This window comes from Mustela nigripes, chromosome 1 (genome assembly GCF_022355385.1).
Source record: "Mustela nigripes isolate SB6536 chromosome 1, MUSNIG.SB6536, whole genome shotgun sequence".
Classification (NCBI taxonomy): Eukaryota; Metazoa; Chordata; class Mammalia; order Carnivora; family Mustelidae; genus Mustela; species Mustela nigripes.
This window is the reverse complement of record NC_081557.1, coordinates 122,357,971-122,381,756: the sequence shown is the minus strand read 5'-3', so window position 1 is coordinate 122,381,756 and position 23,786 is coordinate 122,357,971. Positions and strand designations below refer to the sequence as shown.

At 48.5% G+C, this 23,786-nt stretch overlaps 1 protein-coding gene across 2 annotated transcripts in view; it reads left to right on the top strand.

Moving 5' to 3' along the window:
• The window catches only part of DPYSL2 (dihydropyrimidinase like 2), a 128,247-nt gene extending 109,737 nt beyond the window's left edge, over window positions 1–18,510 (top strand). For both annotated transcript variants that reach the window (XM_059372919.1, XM_059372929.1), the window contains exons 9-14: window positions 5,523–5,679; window positions 6,095–6,236; window positions 8,262–8,432; window positions 12,393–12,572; window positions 13,385–13,550; window positions 15,499–18,510. In XM_059372919.1, the coding sequence (XP_059228902.1) occupies window positions 5,523–5,679; window positions 6,095–6,236; window positions 8,262–8,432; window positions 12,393–12,572; window positions 13,385–13,550; window positions 15,499–15,590 (908 nt within the window). In that variant the 3' untranslated portion in view covers window positions 15,591–18,510. The remainder of the gene's footprint in view (window positions 1–5,522; window positions 5,680–6,094; window positions 6,237–8,261; window positions 8,433–12,392; window positions 12,573–13,384; window positions 13,551–15,498) is intronic.
• Window positions 18,511–23,786: the final 5,276 nt, after the last annotated feature.

Here is a 23,786-nt window from a genome sequence, read left to right as displayed (position 1 = left end):
GAGGTGATAGGCCTACAGACGTTTATAATAACTCCCCACTGTTCTCATGGTCAAAGAGTAAAGGGTTGGTTGGAAGTATAGCAAGGATGCCTGCTGATCCAGGTTAGGGGTTTTCTGCTAAGGATTCTAGTTCAGGTGCGTTCTTCCGGTCCCCAATGGCAGGTGGTAAGGCACTGCCAGTTTTCTGCTGCTCCTTGTCTTCATCTGTAAAATGGATACATGAAATCTTCATTTATTCAGCAAACTTTTATTATGTGATCTTGCAGACTTTTGCACTGGAGGCGAGACATGGTCCCAGCCCTCAGCTCCTTCGCTCGTTGGGGTGGGACACTTGGATAGAAAGTCATAATGGGAAATGCTCAGTTGCACACCAGGTATGGTTAGAACACACAGAGGAAGGGGCCACTGTTTACAGACACACCCCACCTGTCTCAGGGAGATCAGGCTGCATAAGGGGACTCAACATTTCTCTACAGTGGGAGCGGTTGAAAGACCGTGACTTTATGTCTTCTTAATGCCCATGTGCTTCTCCACCTAGAAGGCTGCTGGTCCTAAGTCTGAGACAGGAGGTCTATGGGCTAGTAAGGATGGGAGATGGCCATAAGTGAGAAGATATTCTATGTGCACTAGACCCAGCGCAACCACCTGCTGTCCTTCCATCTCCCGGAGAGACGGCATCATTTGGGCTGTTCCTCTGTGCTGTGCCCATCAGCAGGACTACGTATCATCCACCCCATTCTGCAGATAAGGAAATGAAGACACAGCCTGGAAAAATATATTGGGGGCAGCTTTTCCTCTTCAGAAGAACTTAGACATTGGTCAATTCAGTAGGCTCATTTCGTGGAAGAGAAGTTCAAATGCAGAAAGTAAATATCTTGCCCCAGGTCATCCAGCCCATGGTTCCAGACGCCTGGCCACCTTTTTTCATTGAGGGTCCAGGGTGGGGATTTCTCTAGAAATGGCTCCCTCAGACTCCTCTTTGTCCACGAATGGAATCTAGCATGGCTGCTGGTGCCTTCTGTGTAGGAATGGTAGTGTGTCAGCTGTGCCTGATAACCTCATCTGACAGACGTCTTTCTCCATCCTCCTCGCCCCACCCCTGTAACTCAGAGGCAGATCAGAGGCGGATATGTTCAGAACGTCTGGTGACTGCTGAGGCATGTTAAACCCTGGGAACCCAAGCTGGAACCAAAACTTCCTATGCCCTGTGGGTCAATCGGAATGACTCCAGCGTCGTGAGAAACTTGTGTTCGTGGGGCCCGTGAGGACCACCCCAACTTGGGGATGAAGCCTTAGCATTACGTTAATTCACAACTTAATGATCTTGACATATGGGTTGGCTTGTGAATGTCATAAAGTCTCACCAAAATCTGGGTTAGGGCTCTTCAGAGAAATAGAGCCCATATATGTCTATGGAGAGGCAGGGAGGGCAGGGGAAGAGAAGAAGGAAGGAGAGAGAGAATGAGGGGTAGGGGAAGAGGGGGAGAGAGAAGCAGACGGGTCTGAAGCAAGAGGCTCTCAGGGTTGTGGGTGCTGTGAGGTCTGAACCCAGGCAGGCCCACGGACTCGGAAGATTCGAGGTCGCGCGGCCCGAGCCCGAGGCTGTCTAGAGGCAGACTTCCTTCCCAGTCAGGGCCCTTGCCAGGCTGGGAGTTAGTGCCGTGTTGTCGTGTAGCCACTTGCAGGATGAGACTCTGGGGTTGGTTTCCAGCCATCTGAACTCCGAGACTACCGGAGATAAGGCTCTCTTTCAGGGCAGATGTGGAAACTTTTGTGTCATTTCTGTAGCGCTCGGGCCAGGAGTCTGAATCGCCGGACTCATCCTTTTCTTTCCCCACTTTGCCCAGTATCATCAGGAAGAACCAGCCACTCTTGTTAGACTCAGTTTGACAGAAATGTTCTAAGGAATCAAATCCATGGTCAACCCAAACTTAGCCTCTTCTGAGACATATTTGATAGGGGAATCCAGTGGTGATATTTTATGCATATCTGTTGACCCAGCACTCCATGGACTGGTAGTGCTGGTTATCCGTGGAGAGCCCCTAGGCTGTTGAATTCTGGCTGTGGGCTCTCTGAGAGGAGAGGGAGAGTGGTTCTGTGTGTGTGTGTGTGTGTGTGTGTGTGTGTCCCTGTCGATTTTTTTTTTTTAAGATATTTATTTATTTATTTGACAGAGATCACAAGTAGGCAGAGAAGCAGGCAGAGAGAGAGGAGGAAGCAGGCTCCCTGCTGAGCAGAGAGCCCGATGGATGTGGCGCTCCATCCCAGGACCCTGGGATCATGACCTGAGCCAAAGGCAGAGGCTTTAACCCACTGAGCCACCCAGGCGCCCCCCCACCCCCCCCTCCCGTTAATTTCTTACTCTGCTTTCATGGCTGCTTTTTGAGATACACATATGTGGTTTCCCATTGTTTCCACTCTGGATTTGTCCTCCTGCTTCTCGTTCATGGGAAATGACCTAACTGTCAGAGCCGGGAGCTGTCAAATACTTCTAAACCCCAGCCTCGCATTTATTCTCCCCGGATGCACTCAGGCCCTGGGCTCCTGGTGAACAAACACCACCGCCAGGGCCTTACAGTTCCCGTCCATGCTAGAGGGCCTGCCAGAGGCTGGCTTGGGGTCACATCCTTCAGTTCAGACTTTGCCTGGAGAAGAAAATCACGAGGGTCTAACTGCTGCCAAGGAAGAGTCAGCAGTGTGTTTGGAGGAGTGCGTGAAGGCAATTTCAGCTTATTTCATGGTTTATTATTATTGGGAGTTCTCTGTGGCACGCACTTTAGTGTGGTCTGTGGCCTGGCACAGGTCCAAAAGCTCATCCACTGCTCCCTTCCATATAGGGTTTATAAAATGGGAGAGGTGCCCTGGGAAGAGACTGGGCAGCCATTAGGACAGAGGGGTGGAGCCCCTTACTGGTGGTCCCACATCTCCCTGGAGGTGGAGGTTCCCTACAGGATGGTTTAACTCCTGCCCTGCCTTTGGGGGCTGAAGAAAAGAAATCAACCGAGAGCCAGCAAGGACCTCTGAATCCCTTGGAATGTGAACAGGCCAGAGCAGACATGAACTACAAGATGCCTCCCTCCTTCTCCAGGATCCCCATCTTAGCTCGGCCCTGGGCCAGGTGTCCTGCTCGTCCTCAGTCTCAGGAGGCAGGTTCTGGTGTGCGATGGCCTTGGAGCTCGGACCCCGTGCTGGGCTTGCTGGGGGGCTGCTGGCGGGGTTCACCCCTTTGTGGGGAACTGCGAGTTCCTGTGCATAGAGAGGACGGGACTCGACTCCCCAGCCTGATTTGTACTTCACAGAAGGGTCACGGTGGTCGAGGGCACTCACAGTTGTGGCATCCAGGAGGTGTTACAGGAACCAGATGCCCCTTGTAAGAAAGTTTCAGGGAGAGGAAGAGCAAGAACAAGTTACCGGAAAATGTTTATGCTTGCCCATGGATTTTCAAAGAAGGTCTGACCACTCTTGTTCTCAGAGCGTTCCACTCTATCGAACCTATTCATGTCCACAGAACCGGGAAACCTTTAGGGTGGGAACCTTTGGTTCCCTAATGACTGGCAGAGACCTCCCCTCTGTGCTCAGGCAGTAGTGGGACCCCCAGACCCAGCTGGGTCAGAAGGTCCGGCTGAATGTGCAAACCAAAAGCTGGGAGCTGGAGGTCCCATGAGAGCCCAGGGCCCAGCATTGGTCTGCTTGGCCATTTGCGTTTAAAAACGGTGCTGGCAGCAGCTAAGGCCTTCTCATTGTGCAATGTTCTTCCACTCCGGGGTGAGCTGGAGCCGTTTATGCAGCTGCCCAGCTGGCTCCTCAGACCAAATCCTGCCTGGGAGGCTTTGAGTGGATCAGGAACTCAGGAGCCTTTGGGGTGATTCTGAGCTTTGGCCCTGTTCTGCCTGGGGGGTTTCCTGCTGTGTGAGGCTTTCCTCTGGGTTCTGTAGCCCAGTGGGCCCTCCTGCCTGGGATTGTTAACTGATTTCCTCAGGCGAGCTACGCTCCCCCAGCTGGAGAGCTGCTCCTCTCAAATTCCTGAGGCTTGAGCAGCAGGGAGGGTGTTATGGTGTATTATCAAGAGAAAAGTCCTTGGAAGAGGCTGGGGAGAGGAAAGGAGGTGCATTCCTGACTGGGAAGTGTTTGGCCTTGAGGACCTTGTGTTTGGAGAAGCGGGAACCCTGTGGGGGTTGCTGTGGGGGTGAGTCAGCCGTGTGTACGAAGGGAGGAAGCGAGGAGAGGTGCATTCCTGATGGTGGTTAAGGCTGGCTCAGGTCAAATTCCGGCGCTGATGCTCTCGATTATGTCCTTTCATCAGTGTGAAACACATTTATTGAGTGCCTACTGTGTGCAGTCAAACTCCTTTTCTTAGGAATTGTCCCATCAGGTGGAGAACCAGAAAATTCAAAATTGGGTGGTGATTGGGTTATTGGAGGTGAGGACCCGGGTGGGTTATGGATGGTGCTGAGGAATGGGTGAACTTTGATACGAAGCTGGATAAGGAAGGGCATTAGATGCTTCCTTGGAAAGTTTGTTTCAATTCTTAAAGGCAGGAGGGCTGCTTAGGAGGAGTTTATGAAAGAGAATGGTGTGGGAAGATCGCTCTGAAAGTGTCACAGGGAATGAGCGGGGGGGGGGGGTGGAAGAACTTGGAGAAAGCAAAAGCAAATATGAGCTGTGATTGGGAGGCTGCGTCAGAATGAGCCGGGAGCAAGGAAGAAGGCCTGCTGGAAGGGAAGAAATGTTGGTGACCAGGGAAGGATGTATTTAAGGTGTCGAAGCATTGGCATTCCGTGGCTTTGGGACTCCTGATTTTCTGGCTTGCACTGGAACAGAGAGGAGGACACGATTTGACATCCTCTGATGATGTATTAAGTTAGACCAAGCTTCTGGAAACACTAACATTTCGGCAGTGTAACTGTGCAGGGTCCCTCATTTCTCAGTCTTGCCAAGTCGGCTGTGCCTTTGCTGGCTCTCAGGGACAGTGGCCCTCATGTAGTGATTCAGGGATCCACTTTGTCTCTTGGACCCACCCGCGGGGCTGTAGACAGGTTCCCAAGTGTTTCATCCCACTGGTCTCAGGTCTAACTTCCTCGCTCAGCCCCAGAGCCAGAATGGGCAGTGCAAGGGGAGGCAGTGGGGCAGTGTTAGGAGAGCCGAGAAGTGTTTTGTGAGCTGTGAGGTTCACCTTGAGGTGGAGGGATGGTCCCATGGCCTTTCTGAGAAAGTCTGGATGGCATTTGGGACTGGGTGCGTGGTTGAGCAGGAGGTTGTTAGTAGACGTGGGAATCAGCAGTTTTAGAGGTAGAAGAGTGGGGCCCAAAGGAGGAGTCTTGGGGAGCACACTTTGGGTGGTGACTTGGGCTGGTGGGGCTGTCTGGCCATCAGCGTCCTCACCTGCAAGAGGGCACTGGGGCCTCCTTGGAGGGGATGGCAAGAGCCGGCAGACCGCAGCCGGGCCAGCAGTGACTCCCACCAGGGGGGTTTCCTTCCCGCACTGTAACGTGAGCACTCAGCCTTGTCTTTCTGTTTGTCAGGAACCGTGGTGTATGGTGAGCCCATCACTGCTAGCTTGGGGACTGATGGCTCCCACTACTGGAGCAAGAACTGGGCCAAGGCCGCTGCTTTTGTCACCTCCCCGCCCCTGAGCCCTGACCCGACCACTCCGGACTTTCTGAACTCCTTGCTGTCCTGGTGAGTCTTGGTGACCCGGTCACGCTCCCCATTCCCAGCCTCTCCCCAGACTGGCTGACCCATCAGCGTACAGCCTGGTGGGCAGAAGCAGACTCACACACAGAGAGACCTTTGTTCTCAAAATTCAGATTGCAGAGCGGGAACGGGGCATTATCACACTGACATTGTTCTGCGGGGAAAATCCAGATAAAACCTGTGCCATCTTGAAAGTCAACCAGCGAGGAGCGGTATCAGAAGGCTTCCAGTGTGGTGCTGCAACACCCAGAGATTAGATACCTCACGGAAGGGATTTAGATACACAGCAGTGTTATAATGAAGCTTCAGGACCGGGTTCGGCAAATTAAAAAAAAAAATCTGTCCAAGGGTGACTGATGTCAAAGATTAGTTAAATGCTGGCTGTGTGTTTTCCTTCCAGCGGAGATCTGCAGGTCACTGGCAGTGCCCACTGTACATTCAACACTGCCCAGAAGGCTGTAGGGAAGGACAACTTCACCCTGATCCCTGAAGGCACCAATGGCACTGAGGAGCGGATGTCTGTCATCTGGGATAAGGCTGTGGTAAGGAGCAGGGGCCTTGCTCGTGGACTGATGTCAGCTTGCCCCTGCCTCCTCGTCTCACGGTTGTAGGTCTCACAGAGGCCCTGAAATGGCAGTGGAGAGAATTCTAGAAGCTGGTCCTTGTGTGACAGTATTTTTCCAGTTTGGGAATCCCAGACAGCTCCTTAGAGGTCATTTCCTCCTAAATATTACATATGTATTTATTATCGTTGTCTTCTGGGTCAGTGGAGACTGGAAAAAAAACAAAAAAACAAAAACAAGACCAACCCAGAGACTCTTTAAAATAAGGACTTTTTTGATCACTCAGGAAAACACTTTTTTAGCAACCGGGTGACCGGTCTCAGGCAATCTTCCACTCTGGGAAATGGGCTCCGTTTCCTTAAAACTGTCTCTTCGGGCTCTCTGGGTTTAGCCTTTCTGCCCACTGCAGGCGTCTGGCAGGCTTGTTTTGAATGTCCACCAACCTTTCGGGGGTCCTTTAGGCTCTGATTTGCAGTGTTTTAAAATGTAGTAACACAACAGGTTTTTCTGGTTGTTAAGGATTTCTTTAGATATGGAAACAATATATCCTTATTCCAGAAAGAGCAGGGAAGGGAGTAAAAATCCCTCATCACACATCTTTCAGATAACTGCAATGAACATTTTTGACAAATGTCCTTCCGGTTTTTGCCAGTGCAAGAGCACTCGTGTGTGTGTGATATGTGTGTGTGTGAGTGGGTAAGTAACACTGGCATCATCTATACTATTCTGTGGCCTGTTTTATGAAACAGGGTATTATGAAAATATCACCACTTCCTTAAATGTACCTGAAGAACTTGACCTTTGGTAGCAGCAGTTTCCATCTTAATGCTGGAGTATAATTCATTCATCATTCTTTGAATGTTCATATTGTTTTCTGATTTTTTTTTTTTAACTGGGACAAACTTCTTGTATACACATCCTTGGACAGATCTTTAATGATACTTGTAGGTGAAATTTCTAGAAGTGTTATTCGTGGGTCAGAGGGTATGTATATTTTTGAGGCTGTTCATGCCGACTTCTGCCACTAGGCCCAAATTGGTATTATCACCAGCAAAACAGAAGTCTTACTGACCTGGCTGGCGAATTTGTTTTACACTTAATTCTTTAGTTACTGATTACAGTGAATTTCTTTTTCGTGTCCTTAATTTGACATTTGTCTTTCTCTCTCTTGATACCTGCTCGTTTCCTTTGCTCATTTTTCTACGAGCTTCAGAGCGGGCTCCTTAACTCAGAAACAGGCAGTCGTTTCCTCAGAGTCTCTATCTGAAGGGAAGAGGAAGACAAGTGGTAGAGATGAGGAGCTGCAGGCTGTGAGAAGACCAGGGCTGGCCCCTACGGGATGCCACGGACAGCCAGACACCGGCCTAGGACCTCTGGCTGGGCCAGACTGGAAGCCGAGGGCTGCTGAAAAGACCAGTGTTTCCAGCCAAGCAATGTTTTCTGAAGAGCCCGTGCCTCAATTTTTTTTTAACTTTTTATTTTGAAATAATTATAGATTCAGAGGAAGTTAACAAAGAGAAGACAGAGGGGTCCTGTCTACCCTTCATTCGGTCTCACCGATGCATTATTATGACACCATACCCAAGCCCACAGAGTGACAGTGTTGCAGTGTTCGCGTGTGGTTCTGTGTCATTTTACCATATGTAGGGACATGCAACCACCTCCACAGTCAGGACCCAGATTTCGTCCCATCGCCACGAAGACCCCCCCCTTTTGCTGCCCTGTGCTAGTTGCACCGACCCCAGCCCCTGGAGGAAACCCCACCTCGTCCCTTGTTTGTCCTCCATCTCCGTAACTTCGTTATTTTGAGAGTGGGTTAGAAATAAAGCCGTGTGGTCTGTGGCCTTTTGAGATTGGTTCTTTCACTCTGCACAATGCCCTTAGCATCCATCCATTAGATCCATTGTGTGGATCTAATGCGTGTTCCTGCTTTTGCTAAGGAGTGTTCCACCCCTCAGCTTTTTAACTTGCTTTTGGGGTGTATGTGTGTGTCGTACTCTTCAGGTCACTGGGAAGATGGACGAGAACCAGTTTGTGGCCGTGACCAGCACCAATGCAGCCAAAGTCTTCAACCTTTACCCTCGGAAAGGCCGCATTGCTGTGGGATCTGATGCTGACCTGGTCATCTGGGACCCCGACAGTGTCAAAACCATCTCTGCCAAGACCCACAACAGCGTAAGTCCTGTTAACTGCATGGACCCAATCCCGAATGAATTAGAGTCCCAGAAAGGGACTGAGGGAGGGAGAGTCCCCAGAAAGAGCTTGCTGTGATAGGAATGAACTTTTTCCCAGGGTATATTATAACTTGTAATTTGCCGAAGGGGAAGGAAAAAAAAAAAGCTATCTTCTTCTCTTTGGTCAGGACAGTAAGACTATTCCTCTTCTCAGCATTTTGGAGTTCTTTATAGGTAGAGCTCTCTGTCTATAGACCTTCAGAGCCTCCAAAGTAATGCCAAATGTCAGAAGCTTCTAGAAGTTAGGCACTGCCCTATTTTTTAACAAGGAACTGCTTTTTTTTTTTTTTTTAAGATTTTCTTTATTTGACAGACAGAGATTACAAGTAGGCAAAGAGGCAGGCAGAGAAAGTGAGGGGGAAGCAGGCTCCCTGCTGAACAGAGAGCCTGATGTAGGGCTTGATCCCAGGACCCTGAGATCATGACTCGAGCTGAAGGCAGAGGCTTTAACCCACTGAGCCACCCAGGCACCTCAGGCACTGCCCCGTTTCAATGGTGGAGGGCAGCACCTTTCATGGCAGTGCCTTCTACAGTGAACCCACAGCAAATATTCAAATGCCCATTGGACACTTCTATTCCTTTAAGCCACTGCTTTCTCATGTCAGTGTTCTAGACAAAACCGCTCAATGACAAGATGTTCTTTTGGTCTTAAAGGAATGAACTTTGAGTTGACTTTTTCCCTCCCTCCCTGCTGGCTGGCTTAGCTTCCCAGCATAGTGTTACAGCTACACCTACGTGTAACTTAGATCACAACCTTTTTGGGATCTAGAACAGCCTTGGCGGGCAGCGCTCCTAGGGTCCTGCCCAGTGAACATACCTGTTCATATGCATTAACAACACTGTCCCATTTACTCTTCTTGGGGCCTTCTCAGTAAAGAGATGGCACCATGACCACAGTTGCTTAGTGGGAAGATAGGAAACAGAAGCTTTGAGAGCTTATGTGACCAGTCTGCTGTTACATGGCTATTTTGTGGTAGAACCAGAACTAGAACCCCCCAATTGTCCAGAGTGCTTCCCTAGCAGACCACACATGCAGCCTCTTGGGCAGGCTTAGACGGAGACAATGCTTCCCCTCCCTGGCAGTCCGTTCTGCAGAGGGGATGGGTAAAACGGGACTCATTATTTAAGCTGTGGATGACTTAGCTAAGGAGTGTGCATATGGAGCCCTTACCTTGGCAGGAGAGAGACTGTGAGGGAGAGAGGATTTGAGGAGACAGAGTCTGCCATTCACGCATCACTCCCAAACTTCCCTGGAGTGATAGCACTGCCCTGCCTCTACTTCCAGGCAGCCCCATGTAAGAGAAGTGCCTCTGATCTGTCCTCACCTGATTGATTCAGAGAGTCCACATTAAACACATTTGTGCAGCATTAATCATCCGGGAAAATACAAATGAGAGGGTTTCCCAGCGTAATACGGTGTTTCATACTACTGGGCTAATTAGCTTTAATTTGTAGCATTTAGCTAACTATTACTGAGCCTGTTGCTAGAAGCGTCTGCTCGGGCTTTTCAGGCATCCAGCCAGATGAGTCATTTTAGGGAGCCCCAGGGTTGGATGTAGGTTAAAATGGTCTATACCTGGTGAGCAATGCAGCCTCACTGCTTTGCGGTTTGGCGGAGGGGCGGGTCGGTTCTGTATTCCCTGAGCTGTGAACCAACCATTGGGCTTGTTCGTTTGTTAGTTTTAAGTGACATAGATTCATGGGGCTGGTTCTTCCCATTTTTACAAAATGGCGATGGCTCAAGACCCATTTAGTCATTTGTGATCTGTCATTTACAGGCAATTAAAGTCAGCCTAAGCGTGTTGTGATGACTCTGTCATTAAAGAGCTTGCAATTCTATTTTGAAAGGACAGTAGAAAAAAAAACCAGATCGTGGATGACTGGACATTTCCTAAATGCCTGGTCTGTGCCAAGTACCATGCAGGATGCTTCTGTTCCTTTTATTTCCTTGAATCTTGGCATCAGTCCTGCGGGGCAGGCTTTATCCCAGGGAGATGAGGAGCTGTGAGGGACTTGTCCAAAGTCATACAGCCGGGGTATGGCAGACCAGGGATATGAACCCAGGTGGATGGCCCCACATCCAGGGTGGTTGTCAGTCCTCCATTAGGGTGCAAGAAGAGCTTGTTGGAGTGTAGACGCAGGTGCAGAGTAAAAGATGGGGCTTGATGGCCTCAGGGTAATCCGAGGTCGGAGATGATAGGACTCTGACAGTGTGATCTACCCGCGTATGTTGCTTTCGTGTTGTCATATTCACGTAAGCCTTGGGGGAGAGGCAGATGGAGAACCTGTAGTTCTGAGGCAGGATTCAAGTGATCTACTCAGAGTTCCACACACAACTCCTGGATTTCACCAAATCCGAGATGCCTTGATTTGAAGATATTCCCTGAGTTTGTATACCACCACGAAAGGAGATGCACCACTTTGAGTCTACTATGAGACTCCTTTAGGGCTTGCCTGTGCTTTGCATAGGACAACTGAGAGGCGACTCTGCCCTGGAGAAGGGGGAGTGCAGAGAATTCTGTGTGCCTCAAAACATTGGCATTGGGAGTCGAGCAGGCAGAATGTCTCCTGAGAGGCTGAGCTGCAAGCCGGTCCTCCCGCACGTTGGTGGTGTGAATTCCTGCTGCCACAGCAGTCCACAGAAATGTCAGGCTGAGCAATTGATGTGAAATGGCCTCAGCATGGTCACCTCCTAGGCCGGTGAGAAAAGCCAAGCTAGAGCCCGCCAGCAGAGCTCATTCCATTGCTGTGAGACATGCACTGATTCCAGCATGATTGTCTTCAAATGGATGAAGACAGTCCAGGCTTGAGGACACACACTCTGGTCCCAGAGTGCGTGTATGGAGCGCCCCCCCCCTTCCTTTCTGCAGGTGCATCTCTGCCTCACTCCTTAGGTAATTTCCAGAGGATTCTTTGGGGTCTCGGGCAGTGCCGACAGCCTTTCCCTGCTGTCTTTAACCAATAACACGGCATTCCGACACTGAATGTGAGCTGTGAAGCCAGCCCAGGGCTTCCCCATCCTTCTGAGCCCACTGTGCCAGGCAGAAATGTTCTCCCGAACTGCACTGGCCCATTACAGCTTTCTCTTCATAGACTGACCCCTGAATGCTGATAACCAGTCTGACTTTCCCCAGAAAGCCATTCTGCTTTCGCTGGTGAGAGCTTCCCTGTGCATTCTCCAGCCACAGTCATTGGTGCCCGGGAACAAGGCAGGCAGGAAGAAGCGCAGGGCATTGTAGAACCTGGGGAAGGAGCACAGGGTGAATCGAAGCTGGGGGATGGGACTGGGGCCTCCTCTTTTCTGTTGCCTTCTTCTGCAACAGCAGACTCACATGCATACAAAGATCTTGCCTGCCTTCCAAGAGGAAGCCCGGATATGTCACCCTGCAAAACCTGAAGCTAGAAGGATAGCTTCATGGTTCTGGAAGTTAACTAGACGTCAACAATTCATTGAAGGCATTGGCTCGAGTTCCCACAGGCTTTTCACTCAGGGACTACCATTGAACCTTGTTGCTAACAGATTGAGAACCAGGAAAGCCAGTGGGAAAACCTGCTCATGGATGGCCGCATTTCAAAATTTAGATCTTGGTCAGAGAACATCTTCGGATTTTAGCCCAATGGGTGCTTAAGTCAGTAAGGACAAAGCTGCCGCTCATACAAGGAATCACTTCCTTTGTATTTGTTAGCATTTACAAACCCTCATGCTTTCCCACACAGTTTTTCTGTTCAGCTGTTTTCCCCCCAAGAGTTTTGAGAGGCAGGGAAAGATAATTCTAGACAGGAAAATGAAGACAGAAAGATTAAGTGCCTGCTGGGGTGGATATTCGGGACAGGGCCTTTCTTTTGTCTGTGAGATCTTGGGCAGGGTGTATGCTAAAGTTTTCATGCTCTCTCTTCCTAGTCTCTCGAGTACAACATCTTCGAGGGCATGGAGTGCCGTGGCTCTCCACTGGTGGTCATCAGTCAGGGGAAGATCGTCCTGGAGGATGGCACCCTGCATGTCACTGAAGGCTCTGGGCGTTACATCCCCCGGAAGCCCTTCCCTGATTTTGTTTACAAGCGTATCAAGGCGAGGAGCAGAGTGAGTAGCTTTGATCTTACGAACTGTTTTTGTTATGGGTTATGTTCAATTCTGTACATGCCGACTAAGCACTTTGAGTTAGAATATTGAGAGGAGGAGGTGGAGGAGTATGAAGGAGTATGGAGGAGAGGTGGCTCACGAATAAGGGATACATGATCTTTTTATTTCTGGAGCTCAGAATACCAGTAGACAAGTCAGGTATGTCCATAGCCAGCCAGAATGAAGTAAGACTGGTGTGTGCTGGGATGTATAGTGGTTCAGAGGAGGTAGCCACTGCCTGGAGTCCTAGGGAAAAGTGTCATGGGAAGAGGGCATTTCGAGTTGGGTTTTGAGGATTAGGCAGGAGTTTGAGAAGTCAAAGAAGGGAGACAAGGAAGTTAGAATGTCATGAACAGGGAAGACGTACAGTGTATTCAAGGCACTGGTACTTGAGGACTGTGAGGCAGAGAATAGACAGAGCTGTGAAGGAATTACAGAGAGAGTGATCTTGAATGTGAGCTTAAATCTCTTCACAGAGATTTTGAACTTGGGTGTAAGTTAAAGTGCCTGGGGGGGACAATGGTAAGAGACGTTAGTCAGTTTTTGTAGAGTAACCAACTACCCATGGTTCATCTTGGGGGAACTTCAGCCTGGAGTGGTGGGGGCTGGCTCCTCGCTGACATCTGTCCCCACTGTATGTGTCCATAAAGAGAGCCCTCCCTCCCCACTCTCACAGGCCTGTCCTAACTGCCATTCCTTCCCCCTTTAGAGAGTTGCCTGGGAGATGTCCTCTGTGAACGTGGCCTGAGTCAAGGGGCTCTTGTGTTTTGCAGCTGGCAGAGCTGAGAGGGGTTCCTCGTGGCCTGTACGACGGACCTGTGTGTGAGGTGTCTGTGACACCCAAGACTGTCACTCCAGCCTCCTCAGCTAAGACATCTCCTGCCAAGCAGCAGGCCCCACCTGTCCGGAACCTGCACCAGTCTGGATTCAGTTTGTCTGGTACGGTTATGGTTTGGTTGGGCCTGGTTCCATGGGACCTTTCTTGCTGAACCAGCAAGGCTTGTTTTTGTTTGTTTATTTTGTTTTGTTTTATTCCTCCAAAGATTTTATTTATTTATTTGGCAGAGAGAGAGAGCCATAGAGCACAAGTGGAGTGAATGGCAGAGGGGGAGGTAGAAGTAGGCTTCCCACTGAGCTTGGAGCCCATTGTGGATCTCGATCTCAGGACCCTGGGATCATGACCTGAGGTGAAGGCAGATGCTTAACCGACTGAGCCACCCAGGTGCTCCAAGGCATGCTTTGGTTAGAGGGGGGGGGACTTGGGAAGGAATGAAGCTCATGAGAAGTACTAATATCCCCAGAGATGTAATTCCTATGGAATGACCAGTTGGGTCATTTCAGAATCTTGACGTGAGTGTACAGCACATACAACGTCATGGTGTGCATACTCTGTATATATAGAACTTGATGTAGCAGAGGACATTTCTCCAAAGTCTCGTGTCCATCCTAAAAGAGGGTGTTGTGGTATTGTTGTGGTATTTCAGAACTCTCTTTGCCCCCATGTATGCAGCATATTGTGGTAGCTCAGCTTGTGGGGTCTGGAGCTTGAATAGTTGGACTCTGTAGCCAGACACAGCTATGCCTCAGTCCCCTCATCTATAGAATGGGTATAAGAGTAGTGGCTACCTTGTATAGGGCTGTCAGAAGGGTTAAATAAGTGACCATCCACGTAAAGTGCTCACAGCAGAGCCATTTGATAGTTGTTATTTGTGTGATGTCAGCAAAGGTGAGCTGTCCAGATTGTCAGGCTTCCTTACTTGAAACTTGTGCTCCTCCATTTGGTCTATAGCTAAAAGCCTTCTTTTCAAGCTCCCTGAGCCACAGATCAGTATCCCACTCTCTATGGGACGTTAAAGAAACCGTTAATCTGATAGGTTTTTTTTTCCTTGTCAAATATGCTGGGTTTCAGAAAGTTACCATGTGTAATTCCATCTGTGGGTTACCAATTTTCAAAAATTTTATTATTTTGGTTTTTTATTTTTTTAGAGGGGGGGAGGGACAGAGGGAGAGGGAGAAAGAGAATCTTTTTTTTTTTTTAAGATTTTATTTATTTATTTGACAGACAGAGATCACAAGTAGGTAGAGAGGCAGACAGAGAGACAGGAAGGGAAGCAGGCTCCCCGCTGAGCAGAGAGCCCGATGTAGGGCTTGATCCCAAGACCCCAAGATCATGACTTGAGCCGAAGGCAGAGACTAACCCACTGAGCCACCTAGGTGCCCCGAGATAGAGAATCTTAACAGGCACCACATCCAGTGCAGAGCCCGTGGAGCTTGATCTCAGGACCCCTATGATCATGACCTGAGCTGAAACCAAGAGTCAGACACTTAACCAACTGAGCCACCTATGAATTTTCAAAAAATTTTGAAAAGAACAAGCACTAGTTTTGTCAGAGAGTGAAATGGGCATAATCATGGCTGTGCTCTTTTATCTGACCGGGCCATTCCAATCTAGGGAAGCATCCTCACTCTTATTCCTGGTTACACAGCAGAGGTACAGAGTTGGGGGAATAGAATGCTGGAGAGAAGGCTGTAGAAGCCTTCAGAAAAGCCACGCAGTCTGACTAATGAGGACACAGGCAGGCTGCAGTCTCAGTGAGTCTCCAGCTGAAGCATGGTGTTATTTCATATACAGTTTTACTCTTTCAAGTGAGGGATCCAACCAGCTTTTGCAAGGACTGCTTTACAGGGTCGGTGATTTCTTTGGCTACCTTAGGCAGGTCCCTTTTTTGCAGTTTAAAACTTGCAGTGAGGTTTTGGGAGAGGGACAGAGACTGGGCCTGGCCCTTTTCTCCTGGGCTGTGCTGTTTTGGTTTAGAGGGGGGACTCCTGTAACTGGTTCCCCCCACCATGTGACCCTTTTTGACCCCCATCCCTGTCTCCTCTCCAGGTGCTCAGATCGATGACAACATTCCCCGCCGCACCACCCAGCGCATTGTGGCTCCCCCTGGTGGCCGTGCCAACATCACCAGCCTGGGCTAGAGGCCAGCCGGCAGCCTACTTGGGGATGGGGGATGGGACACCTGAGGACATTCTGAGACTTCCTTCCTAACTTTTTTTTTTAAGAGCCTGTGATAGTTACTGTGGGGCAGCCAGTTCACGGGGCTCCCTCTTGGGCCCTGCACTCCGTCCCTCACCCGGAGTCACTGATTTTGCTCACCCACTTCCCTGTACATCTAAGGAATATCACACCCAAGTCTACCCACCAACCCCATACACGGAACTGCATCCAACACTCAGACATGCGAAACAAAGCAAATCACAACGAGGGTATTTTTCATCTCTAACCTCTGTTGTACTTGTTACCATCTTCCTTTTCATGGGGGGAGGGGGGCGGGGGGGGGGGAAGATAAAGTGAATTGCCCAGAGCTGCCTTTTTCTTTTTAAATTTTGGAAAGTTTTCTTCATGGGTCTAGGGAGAGGGTGGGTGGGTCGGGGGGAGTAGGTTTTTGTTTATTTTTTTTTTCTTTTTACATACTAAATTGGGGCGCCTAATTCAATATTAATACAAGGGGTTTGAACTGGACATCCTAATGATGCAATTATGTAACCATTGAGCTGCTTCAGGGTGGGTGGCAGACTCGTGTCCCTCCTGAGAGGCTCCAAAATGTCCGCATTGCATTCCATCGTCTTCTGCGTCAATTGTTGATGAAGGCAGGTTTTCTTTTGGCCTAGATTTTGCTGCAGATTACATTTCTCGAGGATTCTCTTCTCCTTTCTTAACATCTTTTCTGCTCTCTCTCTCCCTCTCCTAGCTTTTTCATTCATGACTGTTTTCACGTCTCTTCCTTTCTTTGTGTTGCCTAAAGCCCTTGTCTCTGAGACCCATGTTTTTTCCCCGTTCCCCTGTGTCTTCTCAGATGACCAGATCTCCTGTCTTAGCGTGGTCGTAAGAACCTGCCTAGAAGGGTTTGAGCTTTGTCACTGCAGCCATAGTAATATGCTTTCCTAGTCCACACATGACTGGTGCTACCCACCCGCCCCCACCAGGACATGCGTTTGAGTTCGGGATGCTTCCGGGTGCAGCGGAAGGGCTGAGCTACCCACACTCACCTGTGGGCTCAGCATAGAAACTTGAGCAGTACTGAGATGTTCCAGAAACCTGAGGCTATAGGACATAAGTTTTTTCCTCTGTGCAATGCTAACTAACTAAAGAAAAATGCGGTCAAATCTGTAAATTGAGCCCCATGGCCCAAGTGAACCAGTTATCCTGGAGCCAGCCACCAGCTCAGTGTTGAGTTGGTGCAAGTCTGACCCTGGGGCCTGCTCTTTGCTAAAAATATCTTTTGGGATTCCAGAGCATTCCGGGTCTTCTCACTTCGGGGCAAAAAATATTTTCTTATTCAATTATTTTGGGAGATGTCATGCAGTCCTTCTACACGAGATACATTCCAAGACCCCCAGTGGATACCTGAAATCGCAAATAGTACTAAACTTGATATGTATTGGTTTTTTTCCCCATATGTACTTGTGATATACTTTAATTTATAAATTAGGCACTGTAGGAGGTTAACAACAACAATAATAAAATAGAATAATTGTAACAATATACGGTAATAAAAGTGATGTGGATGTGGTCTCTCTTTCTCAAAATACCTTATTCCATACTCACCCTTCTTGGGATGACGTCAGCTAGTAAGGTGGCTATGTGATGGGATGAAGTGACGTGAATGACGTAGATACTGTGACAAGCGGCAGCTCTTGCTGACCTCCTGACGGTACGTCAGAGGGAGGAGCACTTGCTTCTGGACGTTGGTTGACCGCCAAGAACTGAAGCCTTGAAAAGCAAGACCACAGATGAATAAGACCTATCGTATAAGAAGGCCTTCTAAACTCAGAAAATCCTTGGGAAATTCAACTTAGAGTCCATTTTACTTTGTGACTGGGAACAGCTGTTGAAGGAGTGATAGGTCCCATCAGAGCTGTTGTGGGGAGAAGATCTTACAAATCGAGCATGTGGCTCTCATAGAGACCGCAGGTGACCTTGTGTCCACATCCCGCCCTCGTATCCATGACCCTTCCCGCTAGCTGCCTTCGTGTCGGGCCCTGTCTTTGCCGATTCGTGTTGCATTTCTTTCCAAACGCGTTTACAGATTCTCTTAAGCAATGTTAGCGTTTGCAGGCTTTTACCGAACCAAATCTGCTTTCGTAAAGCATAACACGGAGAAGTAGGTCACTTACATCACACTCATCTCTCCACACGTTTTGCCTTTGGGGTTATGGTTGGGGTTTATTTTTGGTGGTTGTTGTTGTTTGTTATTTTAAAAGTAAATTGCACTTTTAAAGAATAATTGGTTAACTTAATATATTTGCTTTTTTTTTTCTCACCTGCACTTAGAGGAAATTTGAACAAGTTGGAAAAAAATTTTTTTTTGTTTCAATTCTAAGAAACACTTGCAGCTCTTTTAGTATTCACTGAGTCTTCCTGTTTTTTCCTGTAGCAGGTCATGGTGGTTTTGGTTATTTTGATTGTTTTTTTTTAAAACAATTTAAAACCTGAAGATTTCTGCAGGCTGTGTAAGCATGTTTACCTGTTGGCTTGCTTTGTGTGTCTGTTAAATGAATGTCATATGTAAATGCTAAAATAAATGGACAGTGTCTCCGAACTGAATAACTACAGTGACTTGATGCTCTAAAAACATTGTAGGATTTAATCATAGATGGTTTCTAACCCTTGGAATTGTGATTGTGACCCATGAGTGGAGGAACTTTCAGTGCTAAAGCTGACGATGTGTGTAGCCAGGAGAGTACCTTCTTTTTTTTTTTTTTTTTTTTTGTAACCACTGTCTTAATGGCAAAATAATTATGGTAAAAAAAAAAAAAGTCTCGTGTTTATTATTCCTTAAGAACTCTGTGTTATATTACCATGGAACGCCTAATAAAGCAAAATGTGGTTGTTTCAGGGGTGTGTCTGTGTTGAGATGTTCAAGGAGGCGGTTGCTGGGTCCGGCCTGCCTGTAGCCTTCCTTCCCGAAGCATTCATAGGTGTCTTTGGCCTGGCTTTGCTGATGGTCCCAGTTCAAGAGTTTTCACTGCATGTTGTAAACTTGCAGGCAGCTCTGAGCTTGTGTCCCGGCCACTGAGGTCGAAGGCCAAACGGAATGCTGCACGGCAGAGCATAGTATCAGTCATAGACTATCCTAGTGAGGGTGTGAGATCTTTCCAGAATCAAGCTGCAAACCCAAACTTGGAAGTGGGAGTCTAGGGGGCACCATGTAGGGTTGGTGTGGTGACTCCTGTGCTCTCTGCGTCCATAGAGCTGGTTCATCCCGGAAAATCTTCAAGCTACAAGGAGGTGTAAAAGAAAGAGATTGGGGTTGACTTGCATCCAAGGCCAGTCAGTAGCTTGCAGGAAAGCAGGACATAGAGTACGTGTTCCTCCACGCCCAGAGCAGGTGAAGGGAATGCAGATTGGGGAGGGGGTGGGCCAACCCCAGCCGGCTGGCCGCTAGATTCCCACAGTCCCTTGTTAACTGATGCTGGTATATTGGGTCTGAAGACACTGAATGACGGAGGTGTGTGGTTGGGGCTCCCCAGGCCCATCCTGCGATTGAGGAAATCCTTCTCTCTTTCCTTTCTCATTGTTTTCTATCCAGCCCTGTCCAAATAGGATATGAGGTGGTTTGCAAAAATACACACACCATACCAAACTTTATAAACCAGAGTGTTTGAGTAAAGGGAAAACAAGGAAAAATAAGATAAGACCTGAGTGGAGTTCGTACCACACACCTGCCCTGAAGTTGTAAACTTGGGAGGGAGCTCGAACAGCAAATCCAAAAAAGGCAGATACAGCCGGAAGACCATAAAAGTTTTATAGTGACCAGAATATACATTAGTCCTTCAGAAGGGAAACAGATTTCCTGCCCTCAGCTCTACGGGCAAGTCCTGGCGGCCCCCTGTAACCAGTGTTGCATGTCTGGGTCTGGTTACTGCCTTCACTGTATGAGGTGACATCACCGTTTCTCAGGAAAATCAAATCTGTCCAGAAAACGGGCAGAAAGGCTCGCCCTATTACAGGACCCATGACAAGAAGGGAAAACCCAGGCCCACAGCCCATGCTCTTGTTCCCTCCCTAGCTTCATCCTACACCAAAAAGTACCCTTGCTCATGCCGACAGACAGCTCAGCCCCTAGCAGAGAGTCACCCCCAAGGTGGTCATCCCGGGCTGTGAGGTCTGCCCTCTGGAGAGGCCCACGTAGATGCTGAGGGGAGGCCTGGGTCCATCTGAGTGGAGACTGGCAGGGTAGCCAGGAGCAGGTGCTCTAAAGAGAAAGTCCCATGGGTGCCACAAGGCTAGACGATGGAGCTGGGCAGAGAACTCTCTGGCGGTGGGATTTAATGCAAGATAGATTATTTTATTTTATAATTCTTTTTAAGATTTACTTATTTATTTTAGAGAAAGAGAGAACACACAAGAGGCCAAGAGAAAGAGGGAGAAAGAAGCACACACCGCACTGAGTGTGGAACCTGTTGTGGGCCGATCTCACCACCCTGAGATCACGATCTGAGCAGTAATACCCTCCGATAAGTTTCTGTAGCCCATGTCTTTTTGTAAGAAAAGGGAGATTTACTCTTTTCTCATCAACTGAGGTGGGAATAGGGTTGGATGGGGCCACTGACGAGGTACACATCTTTCAGAAAGCCTCCATGGGTCTTATTTACCCTTCCTGCAAGACAGATGATGTCAACCTAACTCAGGTTTAGGACCAAATCGGAAAGGACAAGCCTTACATCAGATGGCGTGCAGAGCCGAGGATTGTGAAAGACCACTGGGAAGCTGCCGGAAACAGTGTCCTCAGGGTCTGTCCTAAAATAGAACTAGATTAGCGGATGACTGGTGACGGCAGAGGTCTTTAGTAGAGCGCTGAGCCTGTTACCGCGACACATCAGAGAGGCTGTCGATTGTCCAACAGAACAATCTGTTGGCTGAAGTCCCCCGCTGGACGGTAGCTAACATTATCACGTGCCAGGCTCTGCTCTAAAGGCATTTCACATGTCCGTGCACTTAGGCTTTGCAGCAACCCAGGAGAGGGCCCCTGGGTACAGGGGACACGTCGAAAGTACAGAGAGTTAAACAGCTTGCTCAGAGCTGGGCCTTGAACCCATTCGGTCTGGGGCCAGGGCTCATGTTCTCCATGAATATTATTTAGTATTTCTTTTTTTTTTTTTGATTTTATTTATTTATTTGACAGAGAGAAATCACAAGTAGATGGAGAGGCAGGCAGAGAGAGAGAGAGGGAAGCAGGCTCTCCGCTAAGCAGAGAGCCCGATGCGGGACTCGATCCCAGGACTCTGAGATCATGACCTGAGCCGAAGGCAGCGGCTTAACCCACTGAGCCACCCAGGCGCCCCTTATTTAGTATTTCTTAGGACTAAGTTCCTGCTTAGAAGCACATGAGAAAGAGAGAAGGTGGAAAGTGGCAGAGAGTAAGCCTGTGCGGGCAGAGAGATCCGTGGAGGGAAGTCATGGACCCGCGAGAGCGTGGCGACAGAGAGCATGACAGTCTCATGCAGCTGACACAGATTTGGAGACCTGTGGGCTCTAAGAGAAATAAGAGAATTAAGAGGCCTACAAAATACACAGGGCTAGGAGAAAAATGGGTTAGAAGGATAACAATAATAACTTGAGTATGGTTGAGTTTTATAGAGAAGATTTGGAGAAATTGTATTGATTTGGTGAAAAATTACAAATCATGTATAGACACAAATGTATATACATAATTAATTTTTATAAGGACCTGGAAAGAAAAAAAAGGAATGTCTATTTGGGGGGAAATATTTTATTTATTTATTTATTTGAGATAAAGAGAGAGAGCAGGCAGAAGCAGGGGGAGAGGGGGAGTGGCAGAGGGAGAAGGAGAAGCAGGCTCCCCACTGAGCAGGGAGCCCAATGCAGGACTCCATCCCAGGACTCTGGGATCCTGAGCTGAACTGAATGCAGATACTCCACCGAATGAGCCACCCAGGAGTCTCAAAAGTAATGTCCGTTGAAAATACTTTGAGGGGCACTTGGGTGGCTCGGTTAATCATTCGACTCTTGGTCTCAACTCAGGTCTTGAGCTCAGGGTCATGACTTTGAAAAAAAAGAGAGAGAGAGAGAGAAATAAAAAGAAAACTTTGAAAAGGAGCAAAGGGACCCAGATACATAAGTGCATTGCTGTTTTTGAATATTGGATGTCCAGTTAGGACAGGAACAGCAGATGCCACCCTTAGCAATGAAGAATGTGGCCTCCACTTAGGGTTTGGGGTCTTGAAGGAGGGACATAACATGAGGGACTCATGGAAGGAACTCAGGGAGAATTGAAGACCAAACATGATAGCACATAAAGTATTATGGTTCAAATAATGTATTACATTGAGATTATTTATGTGATTAGCTTTGGCAGCTAAGCTTTGTCTGTGCTATAGTTACACGAACATTCCTCATCCTAATAAACTTTATCCCTCTCTGGAAACCTGCTTCGTGGGTTGGGCATGGGGTAGAGGTCAGAGAAATGTGGGCCATACACTTCCAGTGATGACCTCACTGGGACCAAGTGTTTCCAGCTTTATCTTACAACTGTGGGGACACCAGGGACCTCCGATGGGACCCAAGTGTAGATGCCTCAGGGAAGAAGTGAGGAGGAGGGAACTTATTGTATGCTGTTCACAGCTCTTAAGGATTGATCTCTCTTCAGAGAGGACTAGATGAGGCTAGGCTTCTGAGGCTTTCCATTTCTGGTGGTTATTCCACTTGATTTTTCCTATCACTCCAAGCGGCCGCCATTTTTTATCCCTCAGCGGTTCAGAAGTCCTCTGTGTACACAATAAGCCTATGACAAATCTGCTTCTCCGTGGTGGTGTGCTCCCTCTGCTGGAGACAATTATTTCTATCTTTTCTTTTCTTACTAAGAGTTACGTGAGAGAGCGTAGAATGTAATCAAGGACTGCCTTGTTTCTCAAGAGAACGAAGAGGAGGGTTAGCTGTCTGCCGGGATGGACTGTGGGTATCTTGCCTAGATGTAGGGAGAGGGGACCCCAGGTTTATCTTCCACTTTGACCAGCGTTTCTACTCACCCACTCTGACTATACCCATGTTTTGACATCATACACCTTCAGTCTGTTGACTTGGTTGTCCTCTGGCTGTTAGTCTCCCCAGAGCCATCCACCAGGACCCACCAGGACTCTCTTAATAGTTCCCTCAATTTCTTTGAACCCATGTCCTGAAACTGTACCTGTTGAATGAACCCAACTCTGGATTCCTGACCGCAGCAGCCCTGCCAGCCAGCACCCTGCCAGAGCGGCCCCTGCACCACTCTGTCTTGACCCAGAGCATCAACCGCAGAGGACAAGGATCTCCTGACAACTGCTTAGTTGCTCCCCAGCATCCATACCATGTGCCAAATCACGAGGAATGAGAATTCATGACCCACGTCTAGCTGCCTGGCCTCCCTCTAGGACACTACTAGATTCTGAGAGGCCCAAGCACTACTGTGCAATAGGGGACATCTAGCCTTCCATTCTGTTCTCACTTGTATCCCACGTGTTGTTCTGGGCATCTGTCATTTCTGTGCTTCCTCCTCTTGACCAAACCTCCCACTCTCAAACTCTACATATGTGCTTGAAGACCAACAAACTCACTCATCTAATTCAATAAACTCCCATCTTTACTGAACGTTCCCTTCTACAGCTCTGATTTTAAAAAGAAATCCTGGGGGAGCATCTGGGTGCCTTGGTGGGTTAAGCCTCTGCCTTCAGCTCAGGTCATGATCTCAGGGTCCTGGGATCGAGCCCCACATCAGGCTCTTTGCTCAGCAGGGAGCCTGCTCCCCCCACCCCTACCCCCCACCTCTGCCTGCCTCTCTGCCTACTTGTGATCTCTCTCTCCGTCAAATAAATAAAATCTTAAAAAAAAAAAATCCTGGTTTCTGGACAAAATTTCATCCCTAGTCTTCTCAAGAGGAAGTTCCTTTGTATCTCACTCTCTGCATTCTCCAGGATGGTAGGGGGCTGCCGTCCTGCTCAAGCCTCTATACTTCCTCCATCCTCTGCCATTTGGCTCTGGTGCTCTCGCGCCCTGCTCGCTGCTGTAATCTACTGATTACAGAGACACTTCTCATTTATGGAAGACTTTGGCATCAAACCATGGTGTAGCTTTTCCCTCTACACAACTCCTGTCATCAGTAGGAGTTACTTCAA